This window comes from Phalacrocorax carbo, chromosome 28 (assembly GCF_963921805.1).
Source record: "Phalacrocorax carbo chromosome 28, bPhaCar2.1, whole genome shotgun sequence".
NCBI lineage: Eukaryota > Metazoa > Chordata > Aves > Suliformes > Phalacrocoracidae > Phalacrocorax > Phalacrocorax carbo.
The window spans coordinates 1132613-1159986 of record NC_087540.1 but is presented as its reverse complement, the minus strand read 5'-3'; the positions used below and the strand labels follow the sequence as shown (position 1 = coordinate 1159986).

The 27374-nt window shown below is 58.4% G+C and overlaps 4 protein-coding genes across 5 annotated transcripts; 3 read left to right on the top strand and 1 right to left on the bottom strand.

Moving 5' to 3' along the window:
* Window positions 1-1768: 1768 nt before the first annotated feature.
* On the bottom strand, window positions 1769-13989 carry UBQLN4 (ubiquilin 4). Of its 2 annotated transcripts, XM_064474783.1 has the most exons (11): window positions 13796-13989; window positions 11512-11663; window positions 8988-9193; window positions 8391-8653; window positions 6981-7139; window positions 6046-6271; window positions 5525-5664; window positions 4992-5075; window positions 4253-4368; window positions 3431-3608; window positions 1769-2971 (listed from the first exon to the last, which is right to left on the bottom strand). In XM_064474783.1, exons 1-11 carry the CDS (start codon window positions 13943-13945, stop codon window positions 2819-2821), a joined length of 1827 nt encoding a protein of 608 aa, XP_064330853.1. In that variant the 5' UTR covers window positions 13946-13989; the 3' UTR covers window positions 1769-2818. The 2 variants fall into 2 exon arrangements, with proteins under 2 accessions (XP_064330853.1, XP_064330854.1); XM_064474784.1 differs by lacking the exon at window positions 4992-5075.
* A 1279-nt stretch (window positions 13990-15268) lies between these two features.
* On the top strand, window positions 15269-16761 carry LAMTOR2 (late endosomal/lysosomal adaptor, MAPK and MTOR activator 2). The gene is made up of 4 exons (XM_064474862.1): window positions 15269-15427; window positions 15907-16069; window positions 16164-16253; window positions 16546-16761. The coding sequence occupies exons 1-4, from the start codon at window positions 15285-15287 to the stop codon at window positions 16600-16602; spliced, it is 453 nt and encodes a 150-aa protein (XP_064330932.1). The 5' UTR covers window positions 15269-15284; the 3' UTR covers window positions 16603-16761.
* Window positions 16762-16886: 125 nt separating this feature from the next.
* Window positions 16887-21015, top strand: RAB25 (RAB25, member RAS oncogene family). Its single transcript, XM_064474861.1, has 5 exons — window positions 16887-17609; window positions 18649-18844; window positions 18975-19168; window positions 19330-19410; window positions 20177-21015. The coding sequence occupies exons 1-5, from the start codon at window positions 17570-17572 to the stop codon at window positions 20305-20307; spliced, it is 642 nt and encodes a 213-aa protein (XP_064330931.1). The 5' UTR covers window positions 16887-17569; the 3' UTR covers window positions 20308-21015.
* Window positions 21016-21678: 663 nt separating this feature from the next.
* LOC135317994 (ras-related protein Rab-11A-like) lies at window positions 21679-27253 on the top strand. The gene is made up of 5 exons (XM_064474746.1): window positions 21679-21763; window positions 25547-25742; window positions 25819-26012; window positions 26099-26179; window positions 26424-27253. Exons 1-5 carry the CDS (start codon window positions 21724-21726, stop codon window positions 26561-26563), a joined length of 651 nt encoding a protein of 216 aa, XP_064330816.1. The 5' UTR covers window positions 21679-21723; the 3' UTR covers window positions 26564-27253.
* The last annotated feature ends 121 nt before the right edge of the window (window positions 27254-27374 follow it).

The window sequence follows — 27374 nt, the reverse complement described above, 5'->3', positions numbered from 1 at the left end:
CTGTGAAGACTGAGCACTTCCACCTCCTCGCTTCTCCCTCAGATGGATGACAAGCGTTATCCTCCTTCCATGGGAAGCAGCGGGGACTGGCTTCCACGCACTTGCCACGGTCCAGAGCCCTCTCTGGAAAAGCAGGACCTCAGTGTCAGAACAAATATCCTAGCCAGAACTCCTACAAGAGGCGCGTTCATTCTCCCCAGTAATTCACAGCACTCTGCCTACGCTGCCGGCGGGACCCCTCCACCCCGCGGGCGCCGAGCAGCCAGCCTCGGCGCGGCCCAGCTCGCCTCGCCGTGCTGACGCCAGCGACGGCAGCCACAGCCTCGCAGGAGCCCTCCCTCTCGGCAGGCTCGCTGCTTTGGGCTCACCGGACCCCCCGCAGCCCCTCCGAGTCTCCCCTACGTCAGAAGCGGAGGGACAGGTCAGAAGCTCCCGTCCTGCCAGCGAGCAGCACGCCAGCTCCCCTCGCGCACACGCAAATCCCTCGCGTTGGTGTGATTTAAGCCGCATCAGCACATCTTGCTGACACCGAGGAGGGAGCTGGAAGGACTGTGGCTGCCCAGAAACAATAGGGTTTGGGACTAGTTTTGTTTTTGAAAGAGGTTCAAACGCAGAGCTCAACCTCAGCGCAAAGATGGGGGTACGTCCCTGCTCCCCGCGACCCAGCGGCACCATCTCTCCTTCCAGCTGCCTTCTCTGCTCTCTCTCTCGCCTGGTTACCCCATCCTCCCACAAGCGCATTCTTTGCAAGAGCTGGCTTGCACGGGGACAGAGCCTTTGCAGAGATACACAGACCTTAGAGCAGGCAAAGGACATCCGCCACATCTAAGAGATCGCGAAGGACCGTACAGCCCTTTGTACCAGCCCATTTTTAGCTGCAAAGGGGCCGATAAGCAACATGAGGAAAGAGCTCTGACCCTGCCAGTGCAATCAGGAACTTCAGTACCCATCCTTACACAACTCTTTGCAAATTCATTTTGCATTTGAGAAGAGGTTGCAAGAAGAAATCCACACGTGTGCGCTCAGCTTCCAAGAGATTAAAGCGAGGCTTTCTGAACGCTCATCTAAAAAACCCCGGCCTCATTGTGACGCATGTACACAAAGGCAGGAGCGTTTCCAGCCCGCGTGCACTCCCGTGTTTTCTCAGCAACCACCGGTCCACCTACGCTCTCCAACAACACAGGGTACTGAGAGATGCCATCTCAAACTCAGAAGCGAGCTGGGTGCAGCAGGTTTTACAGGTATACAAGAAAACAGCACTGCAATTCCTCCCCTGCCCTCTCACTACCCAATCCTCCCCTACCAAAAGAAGCCATAAAAACACCCCCAAACCAGCATACTAACAGCAAGCACTGTGATTCCTACAGAAAAGGAGGGGTAAAATGGTTCCCCGGGCACAGTCCGGCTGCGAGCAAACGCCTCTGGGGTCAGCAGAGCCCACCGGCTTCTTACACACCGCGGATCAGGTCCTCCAAATCCAGAGCTACCGAGTAGCTGTTGGCTTGTCCTACTTGAGAGCCCCTAATTCAAAGGAAGCTTCTGGTTAGGGCCAGATTTTGGGCAAACCTGCAGCAGCATTTCTTAAATACATCAAAAAGGTTCCCTGCCACAAGAGGGGAGGAAGCCCGGCCAGGTGGGGAGGCTGCACAACACCCCACGCTATCTGCAAGAGGTGAGCACGGGCGACAAGACAGATTAATCACCTGTAACTAGGGGAACTCAATCAGCTTAAATGTGGCAATCAAGGAAGATACATGGAGTGCAGGGAGACAGATGGTTGTGCGCATTTATTTTTCTTTGATAAAAATGGTATGCAAATTACACAGCCACGGAGGCTCTTGGGAAATATCACCCTGCTGGTCCTCGGGGAGTTTCTTGGAGAGTCGTAACATTCAAACACACCAAAATGGGCGGGGTGGGGAGGTGGAGGATGGATCTAAACTGGGAGGAACACGAACATTTTCCAGTGAAGCGAGATCGTTAACTTATTTTTCAATTTCCTTTTTTTTGTTTTTTACGCTTTCAGGAATGAGCCTACTGAGCACAAGCGGCAACAAACCCCGGACACCCCTGCGCCAGAACTAAATCGCTCGGGCAGAAACACACCTCTCGAACACGTTCTTCTGCACGGCACTTTCAACTCAAGTTTAAGAACAGCAAGCCTGATCCCTGAAGGCATCTAGGCTCCTTTACACCATCCCAAGAGCATAAAGAGGCCATATTTCAAATGTAGTTTGAAGAAATGAACCCTCTACCAGGAGATCAGAGGCACCTGTGTGCAAAAGACACGGGCGCAGTTCATCCAATGGAACATTAAGACAAATGACATCAGAAAATTCCAGGTCATTTCAATTTTTCTTTTGATCCATTCCCAATAAGATGCTGGGAGAAATAACTAAAACCCAAACTTGGCTCAAGTTTTAAATATTTGCCTGAAAGGAGGGCTAGGGGAGGGAATCATGTACAGTTAAAATCAAGCTACTCAAAACACAATCATTCAGGTAAGTAACTAGAAGTATCGCCTCTACCATCTAGAGAGAGAGAGAAGAGTGTCTGAGACAGAGGGCATATTTAGGAAAAAATACACATCTGAAGTCTCTGTGGCCACGATGAGAACTGGAATCCACATACAAGCCAGTTAAAGAGCATTTCAACATGAAATCTTAACTTAGTAGGAAGGTCGGGGTTAAGCTGTATCTTTGTTTTAAATACATGGACAGCTGTCAGATATGAAAATGATGGCAGGCTTTCCTGAAAGATCCCCTGTGCATGTGTATGGATGCATGTGCTGATGTCTGTGGGGCAGCATGACAAGAGTTTAGGAAGGCTGGGAGCCCAGCAGTCTCTCAATAGCTGCATTGATGTCTCCGCCAGTGGCAATAAGCGCCTGGAGGTTGGCCTCACGATTAATGAAGCCCATGGCGTTCAGCTGTTCCAGCTGCTGTTGGAATCGCACTTCAGGACTCTGCGCCTACAGAGGGAAAGGACAAAGACCTTATAGTTGGACAGCAGAGATCAACAACCAATACGGGCAGGGCCGGCAACGACGGCTGAGCAGGGACCCAGAGCTCAGCTTTAGGCGTACGGAAATAGTCCAGGCTCGTTTAGTGACGTTACCCACCTCCCCACGTTGTCACGGGCTTTGGCACAGCAGGCACACTGCACAGTTAGCCCAAGCTCTGTACCTGCGGTGACAGCAGCGCTGGCAGGGGGTTCCCTGGCACTCTTAGCTCCTAACCCGTGCAAAGGGTTACCACGCCCTAAAGAACCAGCCAGCCCGAGACACCGAACTTCGTACAAAGCACCGGAGCCAAGAGAAACCTGCTGGGGACCACATCCCTAGAGCGGGGTGTGACTGGGACAGCCTCTCGCTCGCCTGGAGGACGTCCCTCCCCAGAAGCGTACCAACATGCAGCTGGGCGTTACATACTTGAGAGCTTCCTCCGGCCAGCAGCTGGATCATCTGCTGCATGAGCTGCTGTTGGGGGTTACCACCCCCAGCTGGAGAGGCACTGGCCGGCGTTGAAGCGGAGGGAACGGGGTTCTCCGGGATTGTGCTTCCTCCTGTGGAGGACGGGGGCATTCGAGGCATGCCGAAGGAGCCGAGGCTGCGGAGGAAGGTAGGGCGCGCTCAGAGGCAAGCCAGCACTTCTGAGTGTCCCGAGAGCTGGGCAGCACGGTAACCAGCAGGCCCTGCCAGGCTGGCCCTTGCTGAGGCCCACACTACAGGACAGCTTTGTAAATGAAACCGGCTGCATTTGAACCCTGGTCTCGCATGGCGCTGGGAGTAGGCGATCCTAACAGAGGCGCAGGCCTGAAAGGAACCATAGACATTGAACATGGCCCATGCAGCCAGAGAGCAGGCGGCCTGAGGGGTGCTGGCAGACCACTGCCCCAAGGTACCCACCCAACCTTGTGCCTGTGCATCTCATAGTTCTCCAGAGATACAATTCTTGAGTTCAGCTGGTACCGAGTACAGCAAACAAAAGATGGGGCTGAAGGACCAAGTGGTTTCCCAACCTTTTCTCCAAAAAGAAAGGGTCAAAGACTTCCCGCGTGAAGTACAAATAAGCAGAAAGTGCTAATTAGCCGGAGCTCACAGAGGCCTGCAGGTGCACACGCACGCACATGCAGAAAGCCCCATGACAGAGTGCCCTAAGCAGATCTCCTCGATGAATCAACAGCTAGTCTGCCTGCTGGTATCAAGCATGTCAGCTCTGCCTGCAGAAACCCACTCTAAAGCACTTATTACCTTGGCACTAGTCCTGGGGCCTCTGTTTGCAGCGTCTGGAGTCCCTGCTGGATCTGGAGGAGCGCCTGCATGGCGCGGGGGTTGGTGAGGATGGAGAGGGAGTCTGGGTTCTGCATCTGTGAACAAAGGCAAAAGAGACACAGCGGTACCAAACAGCGAGAGCTTCCGCAGCCAGAGATCCACCAGCTTTAAGTCTGAATGACGATCGGCACAGAGCTGCACCTCTCACCCTGCAGCCAGCGCAAACCTGCGAGTCTGGCTCCTCCTTCAAGTCTCCAGACTGCAGGGCTCATCTAAAGGGATACTCAGAGAGTCGAGTTCCAAATTTCCTACATGAACTAGGTGAATCAGGTTAGAACTGGGGGCACATACCTTTGGCATTAATGTGATTTGATTTACCCGAGTGAACCAGCTGCTCTAGCACAATTAGCTGTTTTAATTTTTGTGAGCTCATTACAGTGAGAGACTGTCCACACAGGGGTTTCATGTAGCTTAACTAGTCTCATTTGTCTACCTTTAGGACATTTAGATACTTGATTTAGATTGCCTTGTCTAAGCAAGCTCTTCCTTTCTCTCTCCCCTGTGCAAACCCCCTTCCCTCAGAGCCCAGACCACCCAAGCCTACATGCTTCCTAGTCCACCTGACGAAGCAGCTGAGATACTCCGTTTCCTACAGAGGATGGAAAAGCTCTGGAGCCCGGGGGCTGAGAGCAGCACAGGGCCAGACAGGGGCCTTTACCTGCTGCAGGAAGACAGGGAGCTGAAGGCGGAGCTGTTCTTGAAGCTGTGGATTTCCAGCAAAGAGGGGGACATTTACCATGATCTAGCAAGAGACAGCACACGTAGGTAGGGTCAGAGGGTTGCTGCCACTGGCTGTTAAACCCTATGTAACTAAGCCATGAAGAACAAGTCAGTCACACCCCTGACTCCCTCCCTGGGCTTTCAACATATTCCACTGCTAATGGGGACCAGCACAGGACAGCTCAATTCCTAGACGCAGTGTTGAACAGGGGCCATTTGGCCACGGGCAAAGCAAAGGGCCATTCCCATGTTCCTTTAAAAGCCACCTTTTTTGTCAGGGGCTCTGCTAAGAAACAGGGTTCAGCACCGTGACTGTCTTCAAGCTATCAAGAAATAAAACAAAACTGTCTACATTCACTCAGCTCTCCGGTTTCTGCGAGAGGAACCACTCCAGCTATAGAAGCAGACTGGTCTCACAAGCGCTGTGCTCATGGCCTGTCTGACAACAGGAGACAACTGCAACACTTTTACCTGTGCTGCAAAGTCTGGGTTCTGGGCAAGAGTTTGCATCATGCTCCGCATATAAGGGGCAGAGATCATGTTCTGCATCAGCTGAGGGTTTTCGGAAATCTGCTGCAGCAGTCCTTGCATCTCTGGGCTGTTAAACATGCCTGTACGGGGAAAGGGAAGAGAAGACAAAGGAAAACCCCTTACAAGCCTGAGTCCTGCTGCAGGCCCTGAAATATAACACGACATATAACAGCAATGCGTTTACTTCATACCCTGGCCAACAGCAAATATCGCTGTGGACAGCCACGGTAGTGCTTGGCTTGCCACTCTCCCATACTCAAGGGCCGCAGGGACATCAGGGTTCCCAAGTAACCCTCCAACTGGCACCAAGAAATAATTTGTGCCTGCAACTGGGCTAGAATCATTCATCTGGAGAGCACCCACGGACAGGCACCCAAATGCCAGAGAGAAGCGCCCTCCAAGGAAGCCTGGGTGACCTATTCAGTCAGTAGCACCCTCTGGTTCCTCTCTTGCTTACTTACCAGACCCAATGCTAGCAGCATTCAGCCCAAAGGGGTTGGATACAGTCGGTGTGCTTTGGGTGGTTGCCGAGCCAGCGCTCCCTTCGCTGCTGGGTGCCTGGCTCTGGGAAGCAGGGGGCGTGGGGCTCCAGGGGTTCGGTAACGGCTCTCTGTTCTCCGTCCGCAAAGGCTGAGAGCTTGAGCTATCAGAATTCCCCGTCAAGGAAGAGAAAGGGTTGTTGCCAAACTAGGAAAAAAAAGAAATAGCTATAATCAGTTAGCCCCAGCAGAGAATGTCTGACTAACCCCACCACCGTACGAGCTAGGGAATGGCCGATCATCTTCATCCTGGTCCAGAATATGCTAAACACACACCATAATTTGCCTCCTGAGAAATCTCTAATCCACAACACACCTCGCTCAGAAAGAGACCAGGCTCAAGAATCGGCCACAGCCCTAGATTTGGCTCCCAAACGCAGGGCTTCAAAACATCCACGTAAAATCAGCACCCGGACATACCAGTAGGTAATGCTAGACTAGAGTATGTCTGCACAGCCTTTTGCAGACAGACCTGCGCTCACTCCTCCTGTGCTTCAAGCCAGCTGGATCTCAGCCAGCTCCAATCCAAAGGCATCAGGCTTGAGCTAATACAGTAAGCTGGGCTGAGAGCAGAGGGCTGTGCTAACGAAGCTATGGGGCCTTCACATCGGCGATGGCTGGCATCCAGCCTGCTCGGAGACCAAAGGTCTCTGCCCAGATACACCAAAGCATGCAATAAAAGCAGATGACAGGCCCTGCACAACGTTCTCCTGCTAGTGGCTGCATTCATCATCTAGAGCAGGAGGGGATGAACAGCCATGCTTTGGGAAGGCTGCCCCGTTAGCACGGGGGTCAGGGAAAAACCCCTTTCCCATGCTCAGCACGCTACACCCCACCTAAAGGAATGCAGCCATTACCTGCTCCCTGGCTGCACTAAACATGGGCTCCTGGATGTCTGTGTACATCCGACGCAGGGCATTGTATCCTCCTGGAATGCTCTCGAGGTTACTCAAAGCACGGTCCTGGTTCCGCATCATCTCCTGCATCATGGCAGGGTTACGAGCCAATTCCATTGTCTGGGAGAAGGAGGAAAACAGGGAAAGCTCAGGCCCATGTGCCCCAGGGAAGACCAGAGTGGATCAAGAGACTGGTTAGCAGCCCAGTGGTATTATACTGCTCTACCAGCCAAGCACTGAAAGAGTTAAACCTCAGCTCCCAGAAGAAAGAGTATAATTAAACCCGTTTCACAGCCAGAGAGCAGAGAGATCATTTATCCAAGCAAAGAGAGCCCAGGGATCCTGGCTCCTCCCATCCTTGCTCAGCTCTCTTCCTTCTCAACCTCAATTCAGCTGGATGAGATTGTTTTGTTTCTAAGCAGTATCGGGACATCCAAACATTTAACACCCATATGTTCCCACTCAAAGTCGATGGACTGCATTCAAAAACGGAGAAGGTAGAAGAGTTAGATCCTTCCCATTTTGAGAAAACCAAGAAATTCACCCTCTCCAGAACTTCTGATGGGTCTCCCTTGCACAAGGAGCATCCAGATCTCACATAAGGAGCTGCTTAAGTACCGATCATTCACAATGTAGTCCTGCAGCTCTGGAATTTCATGTATGGCCGACACAGTGAAAAAGATAACCAAGAAGCAGATGGAAACCAGGCTCATTCAGCAACAACCCAGAAAGACCTCCAGACAAGGCTTCCCGGGGCAACAGCAGGGTCCTGTCAAGGGCTGTTTAACACAGGCTCTCACTCACGCCTTCTGCTTCCCTTCCAATGAACCTTTGGTCTTCCAGCCAGCCAGTGCTCTAGGGCATGGGTCCTCTGGTCGGGGATAGTAGGGAAAATCGAGACCTCTAGGATCCTGGCCTACAACTAGTGCTCTCCCCTGATACAGGTAGTAAAATATTGACTGTACAGCTCTATAGTCTGTACTTAATCTACTAAGAGAAATGGAGAGAAACAAAAAGCTTTTGCAGTAGCTTCACTTCTCTGTGACTGCTTTTACTCCCATTCCTGAATGAGAACACAGTAGCCTTGTGCGCAGCACACTAGGATGATCCCAGCATCCTTTTTTGCCCAGCTTATCATGGATTCAATAGCCTTGAAAGGGAGATAAGAGTTGCAAGTATGTGGGCTGAGTAATCAGTATTCACATAACTTAAGACCACCATCTGTTTGTGGGGAGCTTACAGCAGGAAGGAAGAGATCTCCAAAATCTTGGATCTGGCATTCACACACTCCCTTTGGAGAGCAGACACTGAAGCTCATCCACAAAGATGCTCCTGAACATGCTTTAACCAGGCCCTGGCATGCTGACTCACCTGCCTCATGAGCTCTGGGTTATTCAGCATGTGGCTTATCTCCGGGTTTCGCTCCATGAGCTGCTGCATCTGGGGATTGGCCATGATCATCTGTCTCATGAGGTCAGGGTTAGACATCATGTTCTGCACCAACGGATTCTCCATGATCTGAGAAAGCATCTCTGGGTTGGACATCAGCTGCCGCTGCATCTGCTGCTGGAGCTCCATGAAGTTGGCGGAGCCCATCCCAAGGTTGCCCAGCCCAGTGATGCCGCCAAAGCCAGCTGGAGAGGGAACAACACACGGGGAGAGAGGCGTGAGTCAGTAACTGTCGGCAGCTGCAAAAAGAGGACAAGCACATCAGCTGAACTGCACCCACACTAATCTAGGGGTATCCTATATTCCTACAGCAGCCAGCTCTGAGGGAGGACACCCCTATACATGCTTCCCTAAAGGCTTTGGCATTATCCTCGGCAGGGAAACGGAGCTACGCTGGTGGAAGCGACTCATGCAAAGCCTACAGCAAGCAGAGACGACTATAGGGGTCAGGAACCCCAACTCCTTGGGCTAATCCTAGGAAATTCTTCTTTCGTGTCACACCTCACAGCCATCACTTACACAGGATGGATGTAGCACTGTTAGGGCCTCCGTCTCCAGGACCTCCCACAGTCCCCGACCCACTGCTCCGTCTGCTGCCGCTCCCTGTGTCGGAAACAGCGCTGCTGGATGTGGAAGGCTGAGATGGGGCAGCAGGAGAAGAAGGGGTTGCCGTGGGGGCAGAAGCAGCATTGGGGGCAGAAGCAGCAGACGTTGAATCCTGGACCCTGCAAAGAAACAAAGAAGGCATTCAGCTCCTGAGATTCGGGAAGAGTGAGCAGAGCCCTCTCGGGGGGACACAGGAGGGCGTACCCTGTGCTGACCGAGCCTCCCTTCGCGCCTGTTGGCCCGCAGCAGCCAGCCCTGGCTGCTCCCATTCCCACCTGCGCGGATGCACGCTGTGCTCCCAGATGCCTTCCACCTGCTGGAATCTGCCTCCCACCCCGATGTGTAACAGCCTCTGACATTTTATCCTGGCCCACGCGAAGTGGCTTAACTGGTCTTACCCCAAGTTGTGTCTAGCTCTTCCTTGAATCCCACTGAACTATTTGCCTCAGCCATATCCTTGAGCAATGAGTTTGCTCCAAACAGGAAAATCCTCCTGCTGCTCCCACAGAAACCACAGGAGGTTACAGCAGGGCTAGTGCACGGGGTAAACAAGAATCTGCTTTTCTGCAAATCCTCCCATGCACTGAATATTCCTATCAGTGCTCCTGGGGCAAAAGTAAGCATCACCATTACTCTGCAGATAGGGAAACTGAGGCATAGGGCAGCTAACATCTGTCCCATGAAGCCAGAGAACGTTTCTGGCCAGCTTGGCTATGAATTCACGTCTTTGCCACTGGCTGGACCTTGCATGCAAGGCTTCTCCGTCCAACAGGAGTTGACTAGAACTTCCTTCAGTACACACATGCAGATACTGTGCCATAAGCCACAGCGTAGCAGATGCCGGACATCAGCTTTATTGAGTAAACCAACCTAAGGTAGTCCCTTGTAGTCACAGTTCCTCCTCTGGGTTTTTTTTTTCCAAACCAAGAATGATTCCTTTATCTAACTCCCTTTCCTTTTTCACTCATATTTTAGGACTTCAAAAATCAAACCTGAAGTTCCTTGACCACTTTCCCAAGTCGCCTGACTGCTGCTGAAAACCAGCAGCCACTGAGAAGGAGGCAGAGAGTGGGGAAACAAAGCAAATAGGAAGCTGAACAAAAAAGGAAGAAGGAAGCTGGAGAAAGGTCACTTGGTTTCTCTCAGCACAGGAAGAGGCTGTAATGTCTTCAGTAAGCACTTATCTATGACTATTAGTGGGGGGGAAAAAATAAAATCAGCAGCCCAGGGCAGCTCTTTCATTTACCCTTTGAAATGGCTCACAAGCACCACAGTTTGCTGTGGAGACAGCGGTAAACAGCATCAGGCTACCTGGAGATGCAGAATCCAGAGAGAGGCCTCCTGCAGAAGCCGACAAAACACATGCTTGTCTTTCTACAAAAAAGGCGGGGAGGAAGGGGGGGAAAGCACTAATCTTGACTAAGCCAGTAAGGCAGCTCTCCCAGGGGAGAGCAAAACTGCACAAAGAGATGCAGCCCCGCTAGTTCACCAGGAGCCCAATGTGACTGCAGCAGGGAGCCCAAGAAACAGTTGCAAAGGGGGTTTCAAGATCAACAAGACGTGGCTGCGCCTGAAGAACAGCAAGCAGTCCCAAAAACCCTTCTGTGCCCACCACTCCATTGGACAGCACTGGGAAAAGCCTAACCCTGCAGGGCCGTGCGGTCAGTCCTGTGTCCCTTTCTCAGGCCGAGCTACATGGTGCACAGACACAAGTGAGCCGTGTCCAAACTGGGAGCTACCACGGGGTGTGCCGGCAGTGCTGGACTTGAGCTAACAACCACACCGCTGCGTGCCCGTGCTCATACGTCCTGAGCCTCCGCGCGTTCCCACCAAGGTGGAGCACCCACCTGTCCGCACCTGCCCATACAGACGTGCCTATAGGTACCACATGGGAACACCGTTCTGCCCCACAGACAGCGCTCTGCCCGCGTGGCCTGTCTCCCATGGCACCTCAAAGCGCGAGCGCAGGCTTAGAGCAGAGTACACAACAGGAAGTGAAAGAAAAACTGGATATTAGTTTCAACTTCAAACACAAATTCATTGGGAAAGTAATTTCTGGTAACAGCAACTTATCTTCGTTAGAACTGGTATCAAGTTCCAATGGGTTCTTTCAAGATTACTAAGTTATAAAGGCACAAAATACGCAAAGCTCAAAATACACGAGTTGTGTTAAAGAAGTGTCAACCCCTCAGGTACTTGCCACAAATTTACACAGGCCGAGTGGTAAACCCCACAGCGGCACGGCAAAACCGTGGCAGGGAGAGAGCCTGGGAGAGTTCTCCTGCTGGATCACCGCTGCCAGACTCGCACACGCCCTCAGCCTCAGCACTCAGGCCTCGCACGAGTACACCACTTCAGACAGGGCAGAAATGCTCCACCATCGTTTACTTCCATCATCCATTTAGCCTCAGCCCCCCAAGACGAAATAGTTTCTTACTTCTGCGGAGTCTTAATGACTAAGTGTACAGTCAGCCCATCTTTGATCCCATGTTGATTCAACGTGTCTCCATCCTTCAGGATCTTCCCAGCAAAGATCAGAACCAGCTGATCCTGTTTGGCTTTAAACCGCCTGGAAATCTCTTCTTTGAACTGAAAAACAAACAAAGCATTTTTCAGGCAAAGGCTCAAGTCCAGAAATTTAAAGCTAATACTCCAGATATCATATCCACTATGCAAACAGCATAAGGAACTGACAGCCCTTCAGTATCTCACCCAAGAGGAGCCCATGCAGGTACCAATTCAGTCACCAGTTGCTGAGGATGTCTGGGGCGTTAAGGAAAAAAAAACCCCAAAAATCCAAAAGACAACCTCCATGCTTACAAAATGTGCAGTAAATTTCAGAAAGGATAGAGCAATTACCTCAAGAAGAGCTGAAGGCTTCCAAAGCAAGATCAAGTGTGTCTCTTAGGTCTAATCCAAATACACCATTTATCCTCTGAATGACTGAACTGTTTTTGTCTCTGCTTATTTGATTTTTTTTCCTAAGGAAAGCCCAACTCTGATTTAATACAGGACAGAGCTCTATGGAAAAGGGAACAATCCTTTATCAGCCAATGGAAATAAACTAGGTCTTCTCCAATTCCTATTTCTGCAACTGAATTCCCTATGAGCACGCCACACCACATAACACGGACACCTCTTCTTTACTCTGTGATGGGGTGGGATTAACACCTGCCAATAGACTGTCGTTGCTAGCCCAGCTGGGGCATTCCCAAGCTGATCTGCGAGGGAAAAAAGCCTTGCATTTGGAAGTCTCAAACTACAGGAAATTCAGAGGGAAAGGCCAGGACAGAAAGAGAAGCACACACCTGTCCCAGAGGAGCTTGCAGCCTTCACACCAGAACCCTCAACAACAATCCCTGGTGGAGCGCAGCCCTGAGCCCCAGGTCATCCTGGTCGCAAAGCTTCACACCCTCCTCTGTGCCAAGCTGTCACTCAACATCCCACTTACACCGATGGGCTCTCAGGAGCTGCTCGGGAAGGAGCAGGAGGGCCACACATCCTACAGCACCTGCCTGCCCAATGACTCTGCTCCCAGAGATCTCCACCAGGTCCTTCACAGCGCAACTCTGTGCCCCACACCCCAGATCAAAGCATGCAGCAAGACAAGAGCCGCGCTGATGACACCTTGCCCCAGTGGGCACAGCCACTTCGACAGCGCCTGAGCCAATCCTTGCAAATTCCAGCCCCTTCCCACTCACCCCGCATCACTGGGCCCGATGAAGCTCCCTTGCATGAGCAGACCCCCGCCAGCCCACGGGCAGGCTGACATTTCCCTTTCCTCCACTCCAGCCAACCTTTACCACAAAGACTTGCCCAGCCCCTCTCCTCTTGCCTGAGGGACTGGGATCCCAGTGTCCGGACCCACCCCACAACACCCAGCTGCCTCCCCACAGGCAGCCCTGCGCACACTCATCCGGCTCTGCCCCCAGAGCCGCGTCTCCCCATCGCAGCACCCTTCCCACACCAACCGCTCGAGGAACACCTTCCCTCCTGCTCCCTGCGCAGCCCAGCCCACCGGCCGAGCCCCCAGACCCCCAACCCGATCCTCCGCACCCCTCTACCCGCAGCCCCCATCCACCCCAAAGCTCCCTTCTCTGTGACCACTCTCCAAGCCCCTCACAGTCCCCCCCACATCCCCAACAACACCCACAAACCCTCCCAAGGATTACCCCCAGGACAATCTCTCCCCCGACCCGGGGCCGTCTCCATCGCTCACGTCAGCTCAAAGCCTGCCCGCCCCCACTCCAAAGCCCCCTCCAAGGACCCACCCTCACCCAGGTCTCCCAGCTCCCCCAAAGCTTGGCTCCCACAAGGCCCCAAAGGCCAGGGGTGCCCCCCAAGCCCCCCCTCCAACCCGAAGCCCGGTCTCCAAAAGTCCTCCAAGCCCCTCTAGCCGTCACCTGCAACCAAAGCCAAGTCCCCCCACTTCTCAGGGCCTCCGGCTCTCTCGCTCCCCCTCAAAAGTCCTCCCCCCTCCGCAAAACCAAGACCCTTCCTAAAAAACCCCACACTCAACTCCCCATCCTGTCACCCCCAAAATCATCCCCCCCTAGGCTCCCTCAGACCCTCACACCCGAGTCAGGCCCCCTCAGACCTCACCCCCAAGCCACCTCCCCCCAGGCTGCCTCAGACCCTCAGCCCCGAGCCAGCCCCCGGCGGCCCCCTCACCCCGAGCCAGGCCCCCCTCGCCCTTCCACACCCCCCAGGCCCGCCCCCACCTCTCGCACGGAGGCGCCGTCCGCGATGACGATCTCCTCCTTGTCCTTGGGGGTCTTCACCGTGACGCGGATGAGCGCCCCGCCGGGGCCGCCCAGCCCCGCCTCGCCCTCCCCGCCGGGGCCGGGCCCGCCGCCGCTCGGCTCCGCCATCTTCGCCGCTAACCCGGGCCGCCGCCAGAGAAAGGCGGCGCGCGCCACCGCGCGAGAGCGGCGCCCCGGCCCCCCGCCCCGCCGCTACCGCCCCCTAGCGGCCCGGCGGGGAGCTGCAGCGCTGCGGGGGCGGCCCGGGGGCGGCGGGCGGGGGCAGCTGCGGCCGTGGTGCCTGCCTCCCGGCACCCCCGGTGCCCGGCCAGAGCCCCCCGTCACCCCCCGTCAGCTGGATCCATCCCGCACCCCACCCCCCCATTAGCTGGATCCATCCCGCCCCCCTCATTAACTGGATCCATCCCGCACCCCCAATTATCTGGATCCATCCTGCACCCCTGAATTAGCTGGATCCATCCCATACCCCTGAATTAGCCGGATCCATCCTGCACCCCTGAATTAGCTGGATCCATCCTGTACCCCCTCGTGAGCTGGATCCATCTCGCACCCCACCCCCCATTAGCTGGATCCATCCCACATACCCCCAATTAGCTGGATCCATCCTGCACCCCCAATTATCTGGATCCATCCTGCACCCCTGAATTAGCTGGATCCATCTCGCACCCCACCCCCCATTAGCTGGATCCATCCCACATACCCCCAATTAGCTGGATCCATCCTGCACCCCCAATTATCTGGATCCATCCTGCACCCCCAATTATCTGGATCCATCCTGCACCCCTGAATTAGCTGGATCCATCTCGCACCCCACCCCCCATTAGCTGGATCCATCCCACATACCCCCAATTAGCTGGATCCATCCTGCACCCCCAATTATCTGGATCCATCCTGCACCCCCCACCATTAGCTGGATCCATCCTGCACCCCCCCATTAGCTGGATCCATCCCATACCCCCGAATTAGCCGGATCCATCCTGCACCCCCTCATTAGCTGGATCCATCCCATACCCCCGAATTAGCCGGATCCATCCTGCACCCCCCTTTATCCAGGCCCACCGTGGGAACCCCTCCCTTTGTTAAAGCTGCTCTAACAGGTCCATTTCTGCCAGGGACCCCAGCGGGGGGTGGACACCCCCCCCTTCATTTGGGCTCGTTCTGGGGATCAAGCCCCCCGCTGCCGTGCCGTGGCCTTCTACGGGGACCGATCCAGACCCACGAGCGCAGCGGCAGGTGCCGACGGCCACGCTTGGCCTGCCGAGGGGGAGATCCTGGGGGTGTCCGGCCGATCCCGGCACTCCCCCCGGCCAGGCTTTCCTTCACCTTGCACCTGGGCTGGGTGCTGGGGCAGCACCCCGGGGTGGCCCTGGGGGACAGGCCACCCGCAGCAGGGCTCACGGCATCCCTGGGGCAGGGACTACAAGTCCCAGCGTGCTCCGGGCAGAGCATGGCCTCGCTGACGGAGGAGGCCTGCTCCATCCTTCCCCGCCATCGCAGGGCGAGGAGCGGGGCGGCCGCGGCCATGCTGCGCCCCAAAGCCCTGACGCAGGTGCTGAGCCAGGCCAACACCGGCGGGGTCCAGAGCACCCTGTAAGTAGTGGCTGGGGGCTGGGGAGCGAGGGGCAGCTTCCCCCACCCGTGCGCTGGGGGCTGCAGGGCCGGCAGCTCGGTGCAGGGTAACACTCCTGCAAGGAAATGCCCGCCCCCCCGGGGGGCACACGGGGGCCTGCAAGGGGGCATGCACGGTGCTGGAGCCGTGCACGGTGCTGGGGTCCTGCGTGTCGCTTCCCCCCCCCCAGGCTCCTGCCCAGTCTGCAGCTGGTCCCACTGCTGCAACAGGCACAGCCACGGCAGACCCTTGCTCAGGACTGGGGCCACCCCAGAGCTTCCTGGCTTTGAAGCCCCCCACCCCCTGCCAAAATCCCCTGCAAGCCTGGGGTGTCCTGGGAGCAGTGCCGGGCAGGGGACTGGGCTGCGGGGGTTCGCTCTGACCCCCGGCACTGCAGTGGGGTCTGATGCTCCACTGGGTCTAGAAGCACCAATTTGCCCCCCCCCCATCTCGTTTCCAGGCTCCTGAACAATGAGGGGTCCTTGCTCGCCTACTCGGGCTATGGAGACACTGATGCCAGGGTCACCGCGGCCATCGCCAGCAACATCTGGGTGGCCTATGACAAGAACGGGCACCAGGCGTTCAACGAGGACAACCTCAAATTCATCCTCATGGACTGCATGGTACGTGGGGCTGGGGGCTGCCCTCCCCTCCCTGGGGACCCCGGGGGTCCTTTGGGACCCTGCCGTGTGACGGGTGCTGTTTCTCCCTGGGCAGGAGGGACGAGTGGCCATCACGCGGGTGGCAAACCTGCTGCTCTGCATGTACGCGAAGGAGACAGTTGGATTTGGGATGCTGAAGGCCAAGGTAATGCTGGTGGGGAGGGGGCCGGGGGGGCCGCAGGGCTGCATCCCTGCTGTGGGAGGGGCAAGAGCTGTTGAGGAGGATGAGGATGGGAGCGGTGGAGGAGGAGCTGCCATGCCTGAGATGCCTCTTTCCTCCTTGCAGGGGGTCCTCTGACCCCTGTGCCAGCCCAGGCACCGCACTGCACCTTTTTAAGGCCCTAAAATGAAATATAAATTAAAATAAGCGTGCAGGCGGTGTGTGCACCGGTTGCAAAATCCACCTCGGCGCCGCTCACGCTGCTCTCTGCTCGCAGGCGCAGGCGCTGGTCCAGTACCTGGAGGAGCCGCTCACGCAGGTGGCCGCATCCTGAGCACGGAGCGGAGGGGCTCGGAGGTGCTGCCGTGCAAAGGCCGTTTGCTTCGACGCCGTCACGGGCGCTGGTGGGGGGTGAGCGGCCCCATGGGCACCCTGGAGCTCGGTCCTGCTTTGGTGTGGCCTTTAAAAATAAGGGGGGGGAGAAGTAAAAAAGCCGGGGAGCGGGGGAAGGGAATAAAAGTGTGTATGATGCTTGTGTCCTTTGTGTCTCTTGCGAATAAAAGGGGGAGCTGGGGGGGTAACGCACGCTCAGCCGGGCTGGGGGGGCCCCAGGCAGTGCTTTGGGGCTGCCTGTAGCTCCCTGACGGGCCATCACCCTGGGGAAAAACAGGGCAGGGGCTGCAAGGGCCTCTCAAGGGGGAGAGGGTACAACAGAGCCGAGCCCCCCTGCACCCCTGCCTGGCTGCATTGGGGTGGCAGGGGGGTGGCAGGGGCTCCTTCCTTTCCCCAGTTTCCCCAGCTTTCACACGATGGCAGCAGAGGCAAGGAAACGCGTTCAGACTCATGCGGAGCAGGATTGAGCTGGGGTCTCCGCTCCTGGCCTGGCTGCCCACGCTGTCCAACCGTGCCCGCTGCCCCAGCGTGCCCCGCGCCGCAGCCTGCGCCGGCCTCCGCAGCCAGGATCAGGCCCCAGCTCCTCCTCCGGCCGCCCCGTGACGGTCCCAGGGGTGACACTACCTGCCCAACCTGTGCTGCGACACCCAGTCCCACCCCTTGAGTCAACCGGCCGCGCCGCACTGCCAACCTGGCCGGCCTTGCTGCCTCTGCCCGGGACCCTGCTCGCACCCCGCTCATTCCCTGCTCGCTCCCCGACAGAGAGGAAACTTTGTCCTCCTCCACCTCCTCCCTCAGCGCCTCTCGGGGCCCGGCCCACCCTGCACCGGCTGCTCGAGGCTTTGCAGCGGGAAGGAGGAAACCAAGCGGCGGCCGCCCCGGCGAGGGCGGGAGGCAGCCGGGGCGACATGGGCAGCGCCGAGGAGGATTATAACTTTGTCTTCAAGGGTGAGTCATGGCTTCAATTCGAACCCCCTTCCCCAAAACGGATGGCCAAGGGCTGCAGGGAGGGAACTGAGGTGCCTTCCCCCACGGGCTGCCATGTCCTGAACTGGGGTGGTGGTGGTCATCCCAGCAGCTCTGATGTGCGCCAGGAGCTGCGAAGGGTCAGGGGATCGGGGAGCAGGCGCCGGCCTCAGCCGCGCCCCCGGCTGACGGCAGCGAGGTCAGGGCTGGCGAGCGGTGCCGGGGTCTGCGGAGGCAGGGGGAGACCCATGCCCACCCCACAGCTGCAGGCGTGGGACGCCGGCTAAACTGCAGGCGCACGGTGGGGGCTGAGACTACCGGGGCTGAGCGTGCAAAACAAATGCCGTGTGAGCCCATTAACCCCCGAGACCGTCGGGCATTTAGAAGTCCTTCTGCTGCGGTGACCTGGCTGGTGGCATGTGCAGAGGACACAGGGGTCAAACCTGGGCTGGAGAAACAGGGGCACAGCCTCATGCCCCCCAGTTTGAGCTCTGCAGGCACAGGGCCCTGGCGTCCTGCGTCTCCGCTGGGTGCTACTGGCCGGACCCCACGGGACCTCAGTGCTCCCCTTGGGCAAGCAGAGATGGGCCGGTTCCAGTGTGCCACCAGTCCTGGGTGCCCACCGCAGCGGGGTAACCCGGGGCTTGCTGGTGTCCTCACCTTGCTCCTGCTCCCCAAACCTGGTAGCCGTGACCCCCCTGAACAGCGCTGGGGCCATGCCAGCATGGGTGGGCTCGGCCGAAATGGCTCAGCTGCGCTTGAGGGGCTGAGAGCTTGTGATGCGGGGACAGGACTCCCGTTTGCTGAGGGAGTGACTGCGCCGGGTGTCACATCCACATCCCTGCCCAGCCACTGTGCCCAGGTCATCAGGCCACGGGGGATGCCCGTGCTGCCGAGACAACGAGCTGCTGGCTGGTCTGCCGGAGGTCAGAAAGGGTTATGTGAATTACTGTGAAGTGTCTTGGAGCACCCCTCTCCCCTCCTTGACAGCTGCAGGGGTCTTTCTCTCTTCCTTCCACAGTTGTCCTGATCGGGGAGTCCGGGGTGGGCAAAACCAACCTGCTCTCCCGCTTCACCCGCAACGAGTTCAACCATGACAGCCGCACCACCATCGGCGTGGAGTTTTCCACCCGCACCATCCTGGTGGGAGACGCCGCGGTGAAGGCTCAGATCTGGGACACGGCCGGGCTGGAGCGGTACCGCGCCATCACCTCTGCGTAAGGATGCCTGAAATCAGGGCTCCTGCTGGTACCTGGGCGGTGATGCCCTCGTGGGGGTTGAGTCCCACGGGTGAGGGTGCTGCGGGGGGTGTCCAGAGCGTGGGGTGACAGTGGGGTTCTCCCATAGGTATTACCGGGGGGCTGTGGGTGCCCTGGTCGTCTTTGACATCACCAAGCACCAGACGTACGATGTGGTGGACCGCTGGCTGAAGGAGCTGTATGACCACGCTGAGGCCAGCATTGTTGTCATGCTGGTGGGGAACAAGACAGACCTCGCACAGGCTCGGGAGGTGCCCACGGAGGAGGCAAAAATGTTTGCAGGTACAGGTTGGTACCCTGCCATGGGGCTGGGGCCTTGCCCACCTCCCTGGTAGCAGGGACCCGCACCAATGTGGGCACCCGAACATCTCTAAAGGGGCTCCAAAATGGAGCTGTGCCCTCGCCGGGGTCTGCATCGTCTTGGGGGACTCCTCTCCTTGCAGACAACAACGGGCTGCTGTTTGTCGAGACCTCGGCGCTGGACTCCACCAACGTCGAGCAGGCATTCGAGACCATCCTGAAGGGTACATGCACCGGCACCGCGGTGCAGCGGGGTCCCGGGGACCAGGGCATCGCAGGGTCCCTTACTGGGGATGCAGGGCTGGGCAGAGGGTGTGCAGCATACCTCTCCTCTGCCCTGCTCCACCTGAGCTCTTTGGGGCTGGTCTCAGAGTCGTCTTTCTGGCTGGTTTGGTTTCCGGCCTTTTACGCTGGGCGTTTCGCTCTCCGCACCTGTGGCTTTGCTCTCACAGCCCCCAGGCATCCCCGAAGCCCTGGGGGCTCCTACTCCCCCTGTAATCCCTGGTCCCCCTTCCTGTTGTCCAGAGCTCCTGACTCAATGTCTCCAGCACCCTGCTGAACCAGCCATGGGGACCTGGGGGGCCGGGGATGGAGAGGGGTGATGCTCGGCCGGGCGCACCTCTCCGGGAATGGCAGCCAGCAGCGCTGGGGCAGGAGCGCAGCAAGGTGTGCCGTGCCGTGCCGTATGGTGCCGAGCCGGCCTGGCCTGGCGAGCTGCCAGCCCTGGCACGGGGTGAAGCACTAATCCCAGGTTGGGCAAGAGGAAATTGCCTAACGCAGGGTGTTCCCCAGGCACCACAGGGATGCAATTTGGGGGAGTTGCTCCCTTGTCACCCCTCAACTCATCTCCTCTGCTGCATAAAGGGGAAGGAGACCCACCAGAGGACAGAGGACAAGCAATGGGGGTGCAGGCTCAAAGCTGTCCATGCTTCCTTGGGGGGCCCTCAGCTGACACACAGACCCCTCCCCACCACCTTTTTTTTTTTGCAGAGATCTTCCACAAAGTGCAGAAGCAGAAGCAGAGGAGCAGCCAAAGCAACATGGTGTCACTCGCCAGCGAGAGCGCGGAGAGCACGGCCCCAGCGCAGACGGAGAAGCGCCCATGCTGCGTGGCCCTCTGAGCTGGCCGGGCAGCCCCCGGGGACCCCCGCGGTGCCGGGACACACCAGTGGCGTAGAGCTGGGTCTGCCTCCGCACAGACTCATCTGGTCACCGGCACCGGCTGGTGCCACCCAGCCTGCGGTGCCACCCCTGTCCTGGTGCAGCGGGCACCAGCAGCCCAGACAGTGGCCAAATTCTGCCATAAATGGTGAGAAGCACCAGTGCCGGGAGCTCTGCTCTGTCTCCTTCATTTTTGCCAGGCCCTGATCAGCATCACCGCCACCATCACACATGGACCTCCCGGCCCCTCCGGCCCCGCGGTGCAGAGGACTGAGATACCCCGAGGCACCTCTGGGGAAGGAGCCAGGCGGTTCTGGCCAGGATCATGGCAGTGATGGGAGACAGACGACGGCGCCTGGCCCTGGGGTTGCTCCTGTGCGGCCACGCTGTGCCACATGCTGGGGATGTGGCTGTCCCCACAGGTCTCCGTCCCCACTAGGGACTCCTCTGGGGTCGTCCCAAGCCCAAAGGGGCGAAGTGGCCGTGCTTGGTGCACCACTGTCCCCATCCCAGACATGGGATGAGCGTGAAGGTCCCTCCCATCTGCATGGCGGGACAGGGCTCGGTGCAGAGCCTGGTGCCAAGGGGCCCGGGAACAGCTCCGTGTCCAGCGCAACGGTGACACAACCATTAAAGGACTTGCGAAATGCAAGTTTGCTGAGCTGGAATTCCTGCGTGTTTGTGGTCCCGTCCTCTGGTCCCCACCTCCACGACACACTGAAGATCGTGGTCACCCAAGCAGCCCAGCCCAATGCCACGGTCCCCCTGCACCCCCCCGCACACAGCCTTTCCCAGTCCACGTCCCCACACCCTCGATGGCTTATAGGGGATGGCTGGCAGTTTATCAGTCCAAACCGTGACTTGGCCTCAGCCAGATACCCGAAACCCCTCGGAAATGGGAGAAACACTGCTGGATTCTCTGTATCTTCCTCTAGTCCTGGGCACTCGCTTTCCCTTTGCACCGTGCGAGACACGTCGGCCCAGCTCCCGTTTCGCGTCCGTGGCCCTGCGCGGAGAGCGTGGCCATGACTGTCCCCATCGGTGGCACACAGGCACGCGGCGGGGGCCCGTCCCTGCCGCCACGCAGCGCTTTGCATGAGGACACCCCGATGCAAAGCACCCCAGCGCCCTCGGTAAAGCACGCCGGTGCTGAGCTGGGAGCAGAGCCCTCGCCCATGGGAGCAGCCGCATACCTGCCTCTCCCCCTTACCTGGCCCAGGTGAGCACACCTGGGCGGTGACAGGCAGCCCTGGCCGCCAATGGGTGTGGAGGAGGAAGGGCTGTGGCCACCAATGGGTGCGCAGGGGACAGCCCCTGCCGGGGCTGGATAAGGCCCGGAAATCCCAGTTGGCCCAGTGGCTGTGGTGCTGGACGAGATGCGGGGCAAGGACGATGAGTACGACTACCTCTTCAAAGGTGGGTCTCCTGCCCTGCCTGTGCTGCTCTGGCCATGCCTGCAATGAGCTGTGCCTGGTCTCAGCCTGCGGTAGGTGGTGCTATCTCCATGCAGGACCCTCGGGATGGAGCTGGAAGCTGGGGCTTTGGCTTGTACTGGGATATGGCACGCATCTCCCAGTGCTGGGGACCTGGGGGGGGCTTGCTGGGGTGCTCCCCTGTGCTGGGCAGAGGGGTGGTGGGTATCGGTGGTGCCGGGGCCTCAGTGTGAAGGCTGAACCGCTGCCATGGTGCTGGGATTTGCATAGAGCTGGCCCATGGCTGCTGGGCGCGGGAGCCTGTTTGTGGCCCTAGTGCTAATTAAAGCAGCTCGTTGGTGCAGGAGGAGCCTGGAGCCCTCGCCTGGGTGCAGCATCCAGGGGAGGGGTGGTCCTGCCCCTGGCAGGGTGCTGGTCCCAGGGGGCAGCCCAAGGAGGCAGGGATGGTGGGGAAAGCTGGTCCGTGCGGCACCGCGGGGGCTGTGCCAGCCCCTGAGCCCCCCTGAGCAGGTTTGGGTGTTCTCCTCTGCGGGGCTGGGGTAGGAGGGGCAGTTCTGGGGGCTGAGTGAGCAATCCCAAGAGGGAATCTGAGCTGCTTGCCCGGCTGCGGTTGAGGGAAAGGATCCCGGGCTCCGGGGTTGTCCTTCCCGGTGCTGGTCACCCCTCTCCGGTGTGCGAGCGGGAATTGGGCTGAGCCCTTGGAGGTGCAGTGTTGGTTTTCCTGGCTGGAGGAGCCCAGTGCTCCTGCGGAGCACCCCCACCCCAGCCGCCATCCCCCGCACATGCCCGGTTTCCCTGCCATTAGCAGCTCTCCCCTCGCACTGGCCGCTGTGCCGTGGCTGGAGCGGGTGCTGGGGAAGCCAGGGGACAGCTTGGCAATGTCACAACCTCCCGAGCAATAAAAGCTGGGGAGTGAGATCACCCGGCCGTTGGTTGTGAGTCAGCCTCCTGTGCAGCCCTGCCCGAAAAGCCCCAAGTAATTCCAGCCACCTACATGACAGTAGCCCCTGGCTCCTCGCACACATCCCCTGGCCCCTGCCCAGGAAAATCCTCCTCTGCGGAGTTATTCTGGAACCTGGCATGGGGGAAAATCTGATGCAGCTGGAGCTGGGACAGGAGCAGGACCAGGAGCTCCTCTGGCTGGTGTGTGCTTTGCTTCGTGCCCAGTGCCCAGCTCTGAGATGGCCCTGGCACGTCGTCCTCCCGTGGCGCCTGTCCCTTCCCGGTGATCCCGGAGGAGCCAGCGCCGAGAGCAGCTCGGCGCTGGGCTCTGCATTCCCCTCCTCGGTCTCGTGGTGATCTCTGGAGTACTTAAAAAGTAAGAGAACTCAGTTTTGAATGCAAGGTTTGCTCATCCCTCCTGAAGTAGGAGCAAAATCCCAGGGAGATGCAATGTTCAGGGGCATGGAGCTGGGCCAGCTCTCTCTGGGGTTAGGTGGCTCTGCTGAGACCAACGTCTCCCGCTGCGAAACGGGAGATGGTCACCACTCACAGCAGCGTCATCCTGATTTCCACTGAGACGGGGGCATCAGCTGCCTTCTCCTGTTGCAAAGCACGATGCAAATTCCTGCCGTGATTACAGGAAGGCCCTCGATTCTGCTGGAGGGGCTCGGGACAGATGAGAAATGGCCCTGGGTGTGGTGGCTCCTTGGACTTTCCCCAGGGCCCCTGCGCAGAGCTCCGGGCCTCTTTCCATCCCCACCTCTGGGGTGGGATGTGGTGTGTCAGGGATGTTTCGCCATGCTCACAGGATGCGCGCTCTCTGCTTTGAACAGCTCATGCTGCGTGTTCAGAGGCAGCAAGGACTGAGCGTGTCAAATGCTTTTGTGCGTGGGGTGGAGGATGTTGCTCAAGTCCCTCTTGCCCTCCAAGCTCAGGGGGATGGGGCTAAGCCTGTACCCCCTCTGCAGCGCGGTGCCCCAGAGGCTGCCGGCTCCTCACCCCATCCAACCCCCTCCCTGCATCGCTGGCGTGGTGCAAAGCCTGCAGGAGCGCGAGGAGCCCGCCACGGCCGTGGGGGTCTGTGCAAGGTCAGCGTGTGCCCGACACGGGCTGGGTCTGCTCCTTCCTTCCTCTCCCACACCGGTTTCCTAAGGCTTTCCCATACCAATACATTTTTTTCTTTCCTGCCGGCTGCGGGGGTGATGCAGTACGGCACGCTCGTGCCTCAGTCTCCCCTGGCTGTATTTAGTGCCGGCTCCTGGCAGCCAGGGCTCTTGCAGGCATCAGCTGCACTGCCCTCCTGTTCCCGGGCCACCCAGGTGCTTGGGGCTGGAGGCAGCAGAAGCACGGCGCTGCGGGCATAGGGGATGCGGCAGTTGAGCCGGGGGAAGTAGCAACTTCCCGTTGATTACACGCCAAGCCCACATCAAAACTGGGAGGCTCCTAAGCGTTAACGAACCTGGCTTATCACTGGCCTGCCTTTTTCCACTGGTTTGTCCAGAGTAGCCCAGGCTGTCGTGGTCCTCCGGAGCCTCCACGTAGCGCGGCGTCTCCCAGCGCTGCCTGGAGGAGCCGCCCTTCCCTCTGATGCTGGCCGCCCTGACACGGCGATCTCCAGCGAGGCTCCGGTGCCTTCCAGCTGCCCTTGGTGATCCACGGAGCTGCGCTGCATGCTCTTGGGCTTCGTGGAGCAATGCTATTTGCTGGCTGCCCTGCAACCAGGGTTTTGGGGAGGGGGTGGCTTTGCACCCCAGCCCATGCAAGGGAGCCGAGTCCCTAGGAGCTGGAGCTGATGGGGAAAGGGTTAGCCAGCGCACAGAGCAATGTCCTTAGAGGATGGTGGCTGCTGAGCCTTGAACGAGCATAGATGTGTCTTGCTGCAAAACCCCAGGCAAATCCCGCAGCGTGCCGCGGCGTGGCATACCTGCGGGTCCCTCACCGGTGCTACTGCTCCGGCGTTCTCCCCAGCGTGGTCACTGGGCAGTTCTGATTTCAGCCCTGCTGTTGCCTGATCCCGGTGGGGAGAAGTGTCCCACGAGGTCTGGCAAAGTGAAGTGGGCTGCATTTGAGTGTACCTGGAGAACGAACAGAATCAGAGGTGGGGAATTAAAAAAACCCAAACAAACAACAACAAAACAACAAAAATCAAAACCCATTGAGTCATAAAATCAACAAACTTGATGGGGAACTGCACGATAAAGCCTCCCCAGAGCCTGTTGCACCAGGTTTTACAGGAACCAGCCAGATCTGGGACAGGCAGAAAATGCACTTAAACCCACACCCAGGGCCTTCCCAGCTCACGGGCTGGGCCAGCAGCGGAGGAGGAGGATGATGCTTCCTTTCAGACCAGGTGTTTAAGTCCTCTTGTACGTCCTTGGGGTTGGAGCTTGGGCTGAAAATAGGAGACACAGTTCTGCTTGGCCTCTCCTGCCTGCCTGCCTCTGCACAGGTCCTGGCTCTGGTTTTCTGCCCGTTGCGTACGTAGGTGCATACGGTGCCTTCCTGTAGGAAAACCCCTGGCAACTTCCAGGCAACGGCAGAAGTTTTCTTGAGGGGTATCTACAGGTAGCGGCGATGCCGCCGGGATGAACAGAGACTCCTGGTCCCACTCCCCGAGTGCAGCTTCGCAGTTGCAGCCCCCTCGCCCGGCAGCATCTCCCTGGATGAAATGGAGGTGGGGTCTGGGGTGGGGCAGGTGGGGAGATCCCCTGTCCTGCCAGGCTGGGCTGTGGGGTTGGCTGGGATGGTCGGCACTGCAGGACGCGAACGGCTTTGCTGGGTGTCTGGCGGGGGGACTGACACTGTGCTTGTGCCCCCCCCCCAGTTGTGCTCATCGGGGACTCCGGGGTGGGGAAGAGCAACCTGCTCTCGCGCTTCACCCGCAACGAGTTCAACCTGGAGAGCAAGAGCACCATCGGGGTGGAGTTTGCCACAAGGAGCATCCAGGTGGACAACAAGACTGTGAAGGCTCAGATCTGGGACACGGCTGGGCAGGAGCGGTACCGGGCCATCACCTCGGCGTGAGTTTCCTTGCTCCCCACCTGTGCCCCTCACCTGGGGCCCTGCTGTGACCCTGTCCCCTCACTGTCCCCCCAGGTACTACCGGGGGGCGGTGGGAGCTCTGCTCGTCTACGACATCGCCAAGTACCTGACGTACGAGAACGCCGAGCGCTGGCTGAAGGAACTGCAGGACCACGCTGACGCCAACATCGTCATCATGCTGGTGGGCAACAAGAGTGACCTGCGGCACCTGCGGGCCGTGCCCACTGACGAGGCCAGGAGCTTTGCAGGTATCTCCCCCACCCTGCCCTGTCCTGGCCCATCCCCGGGCAGCTGCAGCTCATGGCACCCGCCTGAGCCCGCCCTGTCCTTGCAGAGAAGAACGGGCTGTCCTTCCTTGAGACATCGGCTCTGGACTCCACCAACGTGGAGACGGCTTTCCACAACATCCTCTCGGGTAAGGGGCAGCCAGAAAAGCAGGGAGAGGGGGGAATGGAGGTGGCTTCAGGCAGTGTGACCTCCCAGGACACCGCTGGGGACCCTGGCTGTATGTTCTGGGGTGGGGTCCTGCTTCCCCTGGATGGGGAGATGTGGGCGTTTGCAACCCCTTGCGCTGTGTGTTTTGGGAGGGGCGGGTCCCCCACTGAAATATATACTTAAAGCATTTTTTTCCCCCCCTTCTCTTCTCTCTCTGCTGGCAGAGATCTACCACATCGTGTCGCAGAGGCAGATCACCGGGCAGCCGGATTCAGAGTTCGGCCCCACCACGACCATCGAGCCCATCCGGGTGCTGCCCACGCAGCAGGAGGGCAGGCAGGCAAACTGCTGCCAGAACATCTGAGCCCCCTGGGGTGCCCCCACCCTGACACCCACCACCGCCACCACCCAGCACGTGGTGGCATCGTGTTTTTCACCCTCTACCTCTGCTTGCTGCGGCTCCCCAGGACAGGGCGGGCTGGTGGCTGCTTCTGCACGGCTGCTCCAGTGTGCACCATCATGCTGCCTGTGTGCTGCTCTCCCTGTGTTTTATGTAGGACCTACACAAACGGGGCGGTGGGGGAGGGAAGCGTCAAGGTCTCTCCCCTCTCTCCCCATGGTTTGGGACATGCCATCCCCTCGTGTCCCTGCTTCCTCTAGCCCCGAAGGCGCAGTCGCTGGGTGACTCAGGGTGGCGCCGAACAAGCCCAAACAGCGCGACTCCCTCGTTTGGTGCCACGTTTCTGCGGCACCCCTGGGTGCAGCCTTTCAGGGTGGGGTGCGGAGGGGGACACTGGGTGCACCCTTCTTTTGCCTGGTGAAGCGAGCAGCAACACAGCCAGCTGTACCCAGCCCTGCTCATTCAACCCCAAGGGCTGGGTGTGCCTCTGGGTGCTGCTGGGGCAGCCGTGGGACACCCCGCTGTGGGGTGGGGGGGGTGACTCCCAACTCATGCCTGGAAGGACCCTGTTTTTCATGCTGTGAAGCCCTCGCACAGCCCCAGCAAAGGGAAAAGCTGCACCTCTCCCACTGCTGCCCCAGCCCAGGGGGCCTGGAGCAGCGTCTGGGGGGGCCATGTCCTTTGGGGGAGCACCCAGGAGGGGACAAGGGGGTCCCAGGGCTTTGGTAGGGTGAGTGTGAGGGCAGGGATGGCGTGCTGGGGCTGGGCACCCGGT

Coding starts and splice junctions, on each gene's coding strand:
- LAMTOR2 (XM_064474862.1), top strand. CDS start 15,285: ATGGCCTCGCTGACGGAGGAGGCCTGCTCCATCCTTCCCCGCCATCGC. Junction 15,428..15,906: donor GGCGGGGTCCAGAGCACCCT/GTAAGTAGTGGC, acceptor TCTCGTTTCCAG/GCTCCTGAACAATGAGGGGT. Junction 16,070..16,163: donor TCATCCTCATGGACTGCATG/GTACGTGGGGCT, acceptor CTCCCTGGGCAG/GAGGGACGAGTGGCCATCAC.
- LOC135317994 (XM_064474746.1), top strand. CDS start 21,724: ATGCGGGGCAAGGACGATGAGTACGACTACCTCTTCAAAG. Junction 25,743..25,818: donor TACCGGGCCATCACCTCGGC/GTGAGTTTCCTT, acceptor CTGTCCCCCCAG/GTACTACCGGGGGGCGGTGG. Junction 26,013..26,098: donor CGAGGCCAGGAGCTTTGCAG/GTATCTCCCCCA, acceptor CTGTCCTTGCAG/AGAAGAACGGGCTGTCCTTC.
- UBQLN4 (XM_064474783.1), bottom strand. CDS start 13,945: ATGGCGGAGCCGAGCGGCGGCGGGCCCGGCCCCGGCGGGGAGGGCGAG. Junction 11,664..13,795: donor ACGGCGCCTCCGTGCGAGAG/GTGGGGGCGGGC, acceptor TTTGTTTTTCAG/TTCAAAGAAGAGATTTCCAG. Junction 5,076..5,524: donor ACCCAGACTTTGCAGCACAG/GTAAAAGTGTTG, acceptor GTCTCTTGCTAG/ATCATGGTAAATGTCCCCCT.
- RAB25 (XM_064474861.1), top strand. CDS start 17,570: ATGGGCAGCGCCGAGGAGGATTATAACTTTGTCTTCAAGG. Junction 18,845..18,974: donor TACCGCGCCATCACCTCTGC/GTAAGGATGCCT, acceptor GTTCTCCCATAG/GTATTACCGGGGGGCTGTGG. Junction 19,411..20,176: donor ATTCGAGACCATCCTGAAGG/GTACATGCACCG, acceptor TTTTTTTTGCAG/AGATCTTCCACAAAGTGCAG.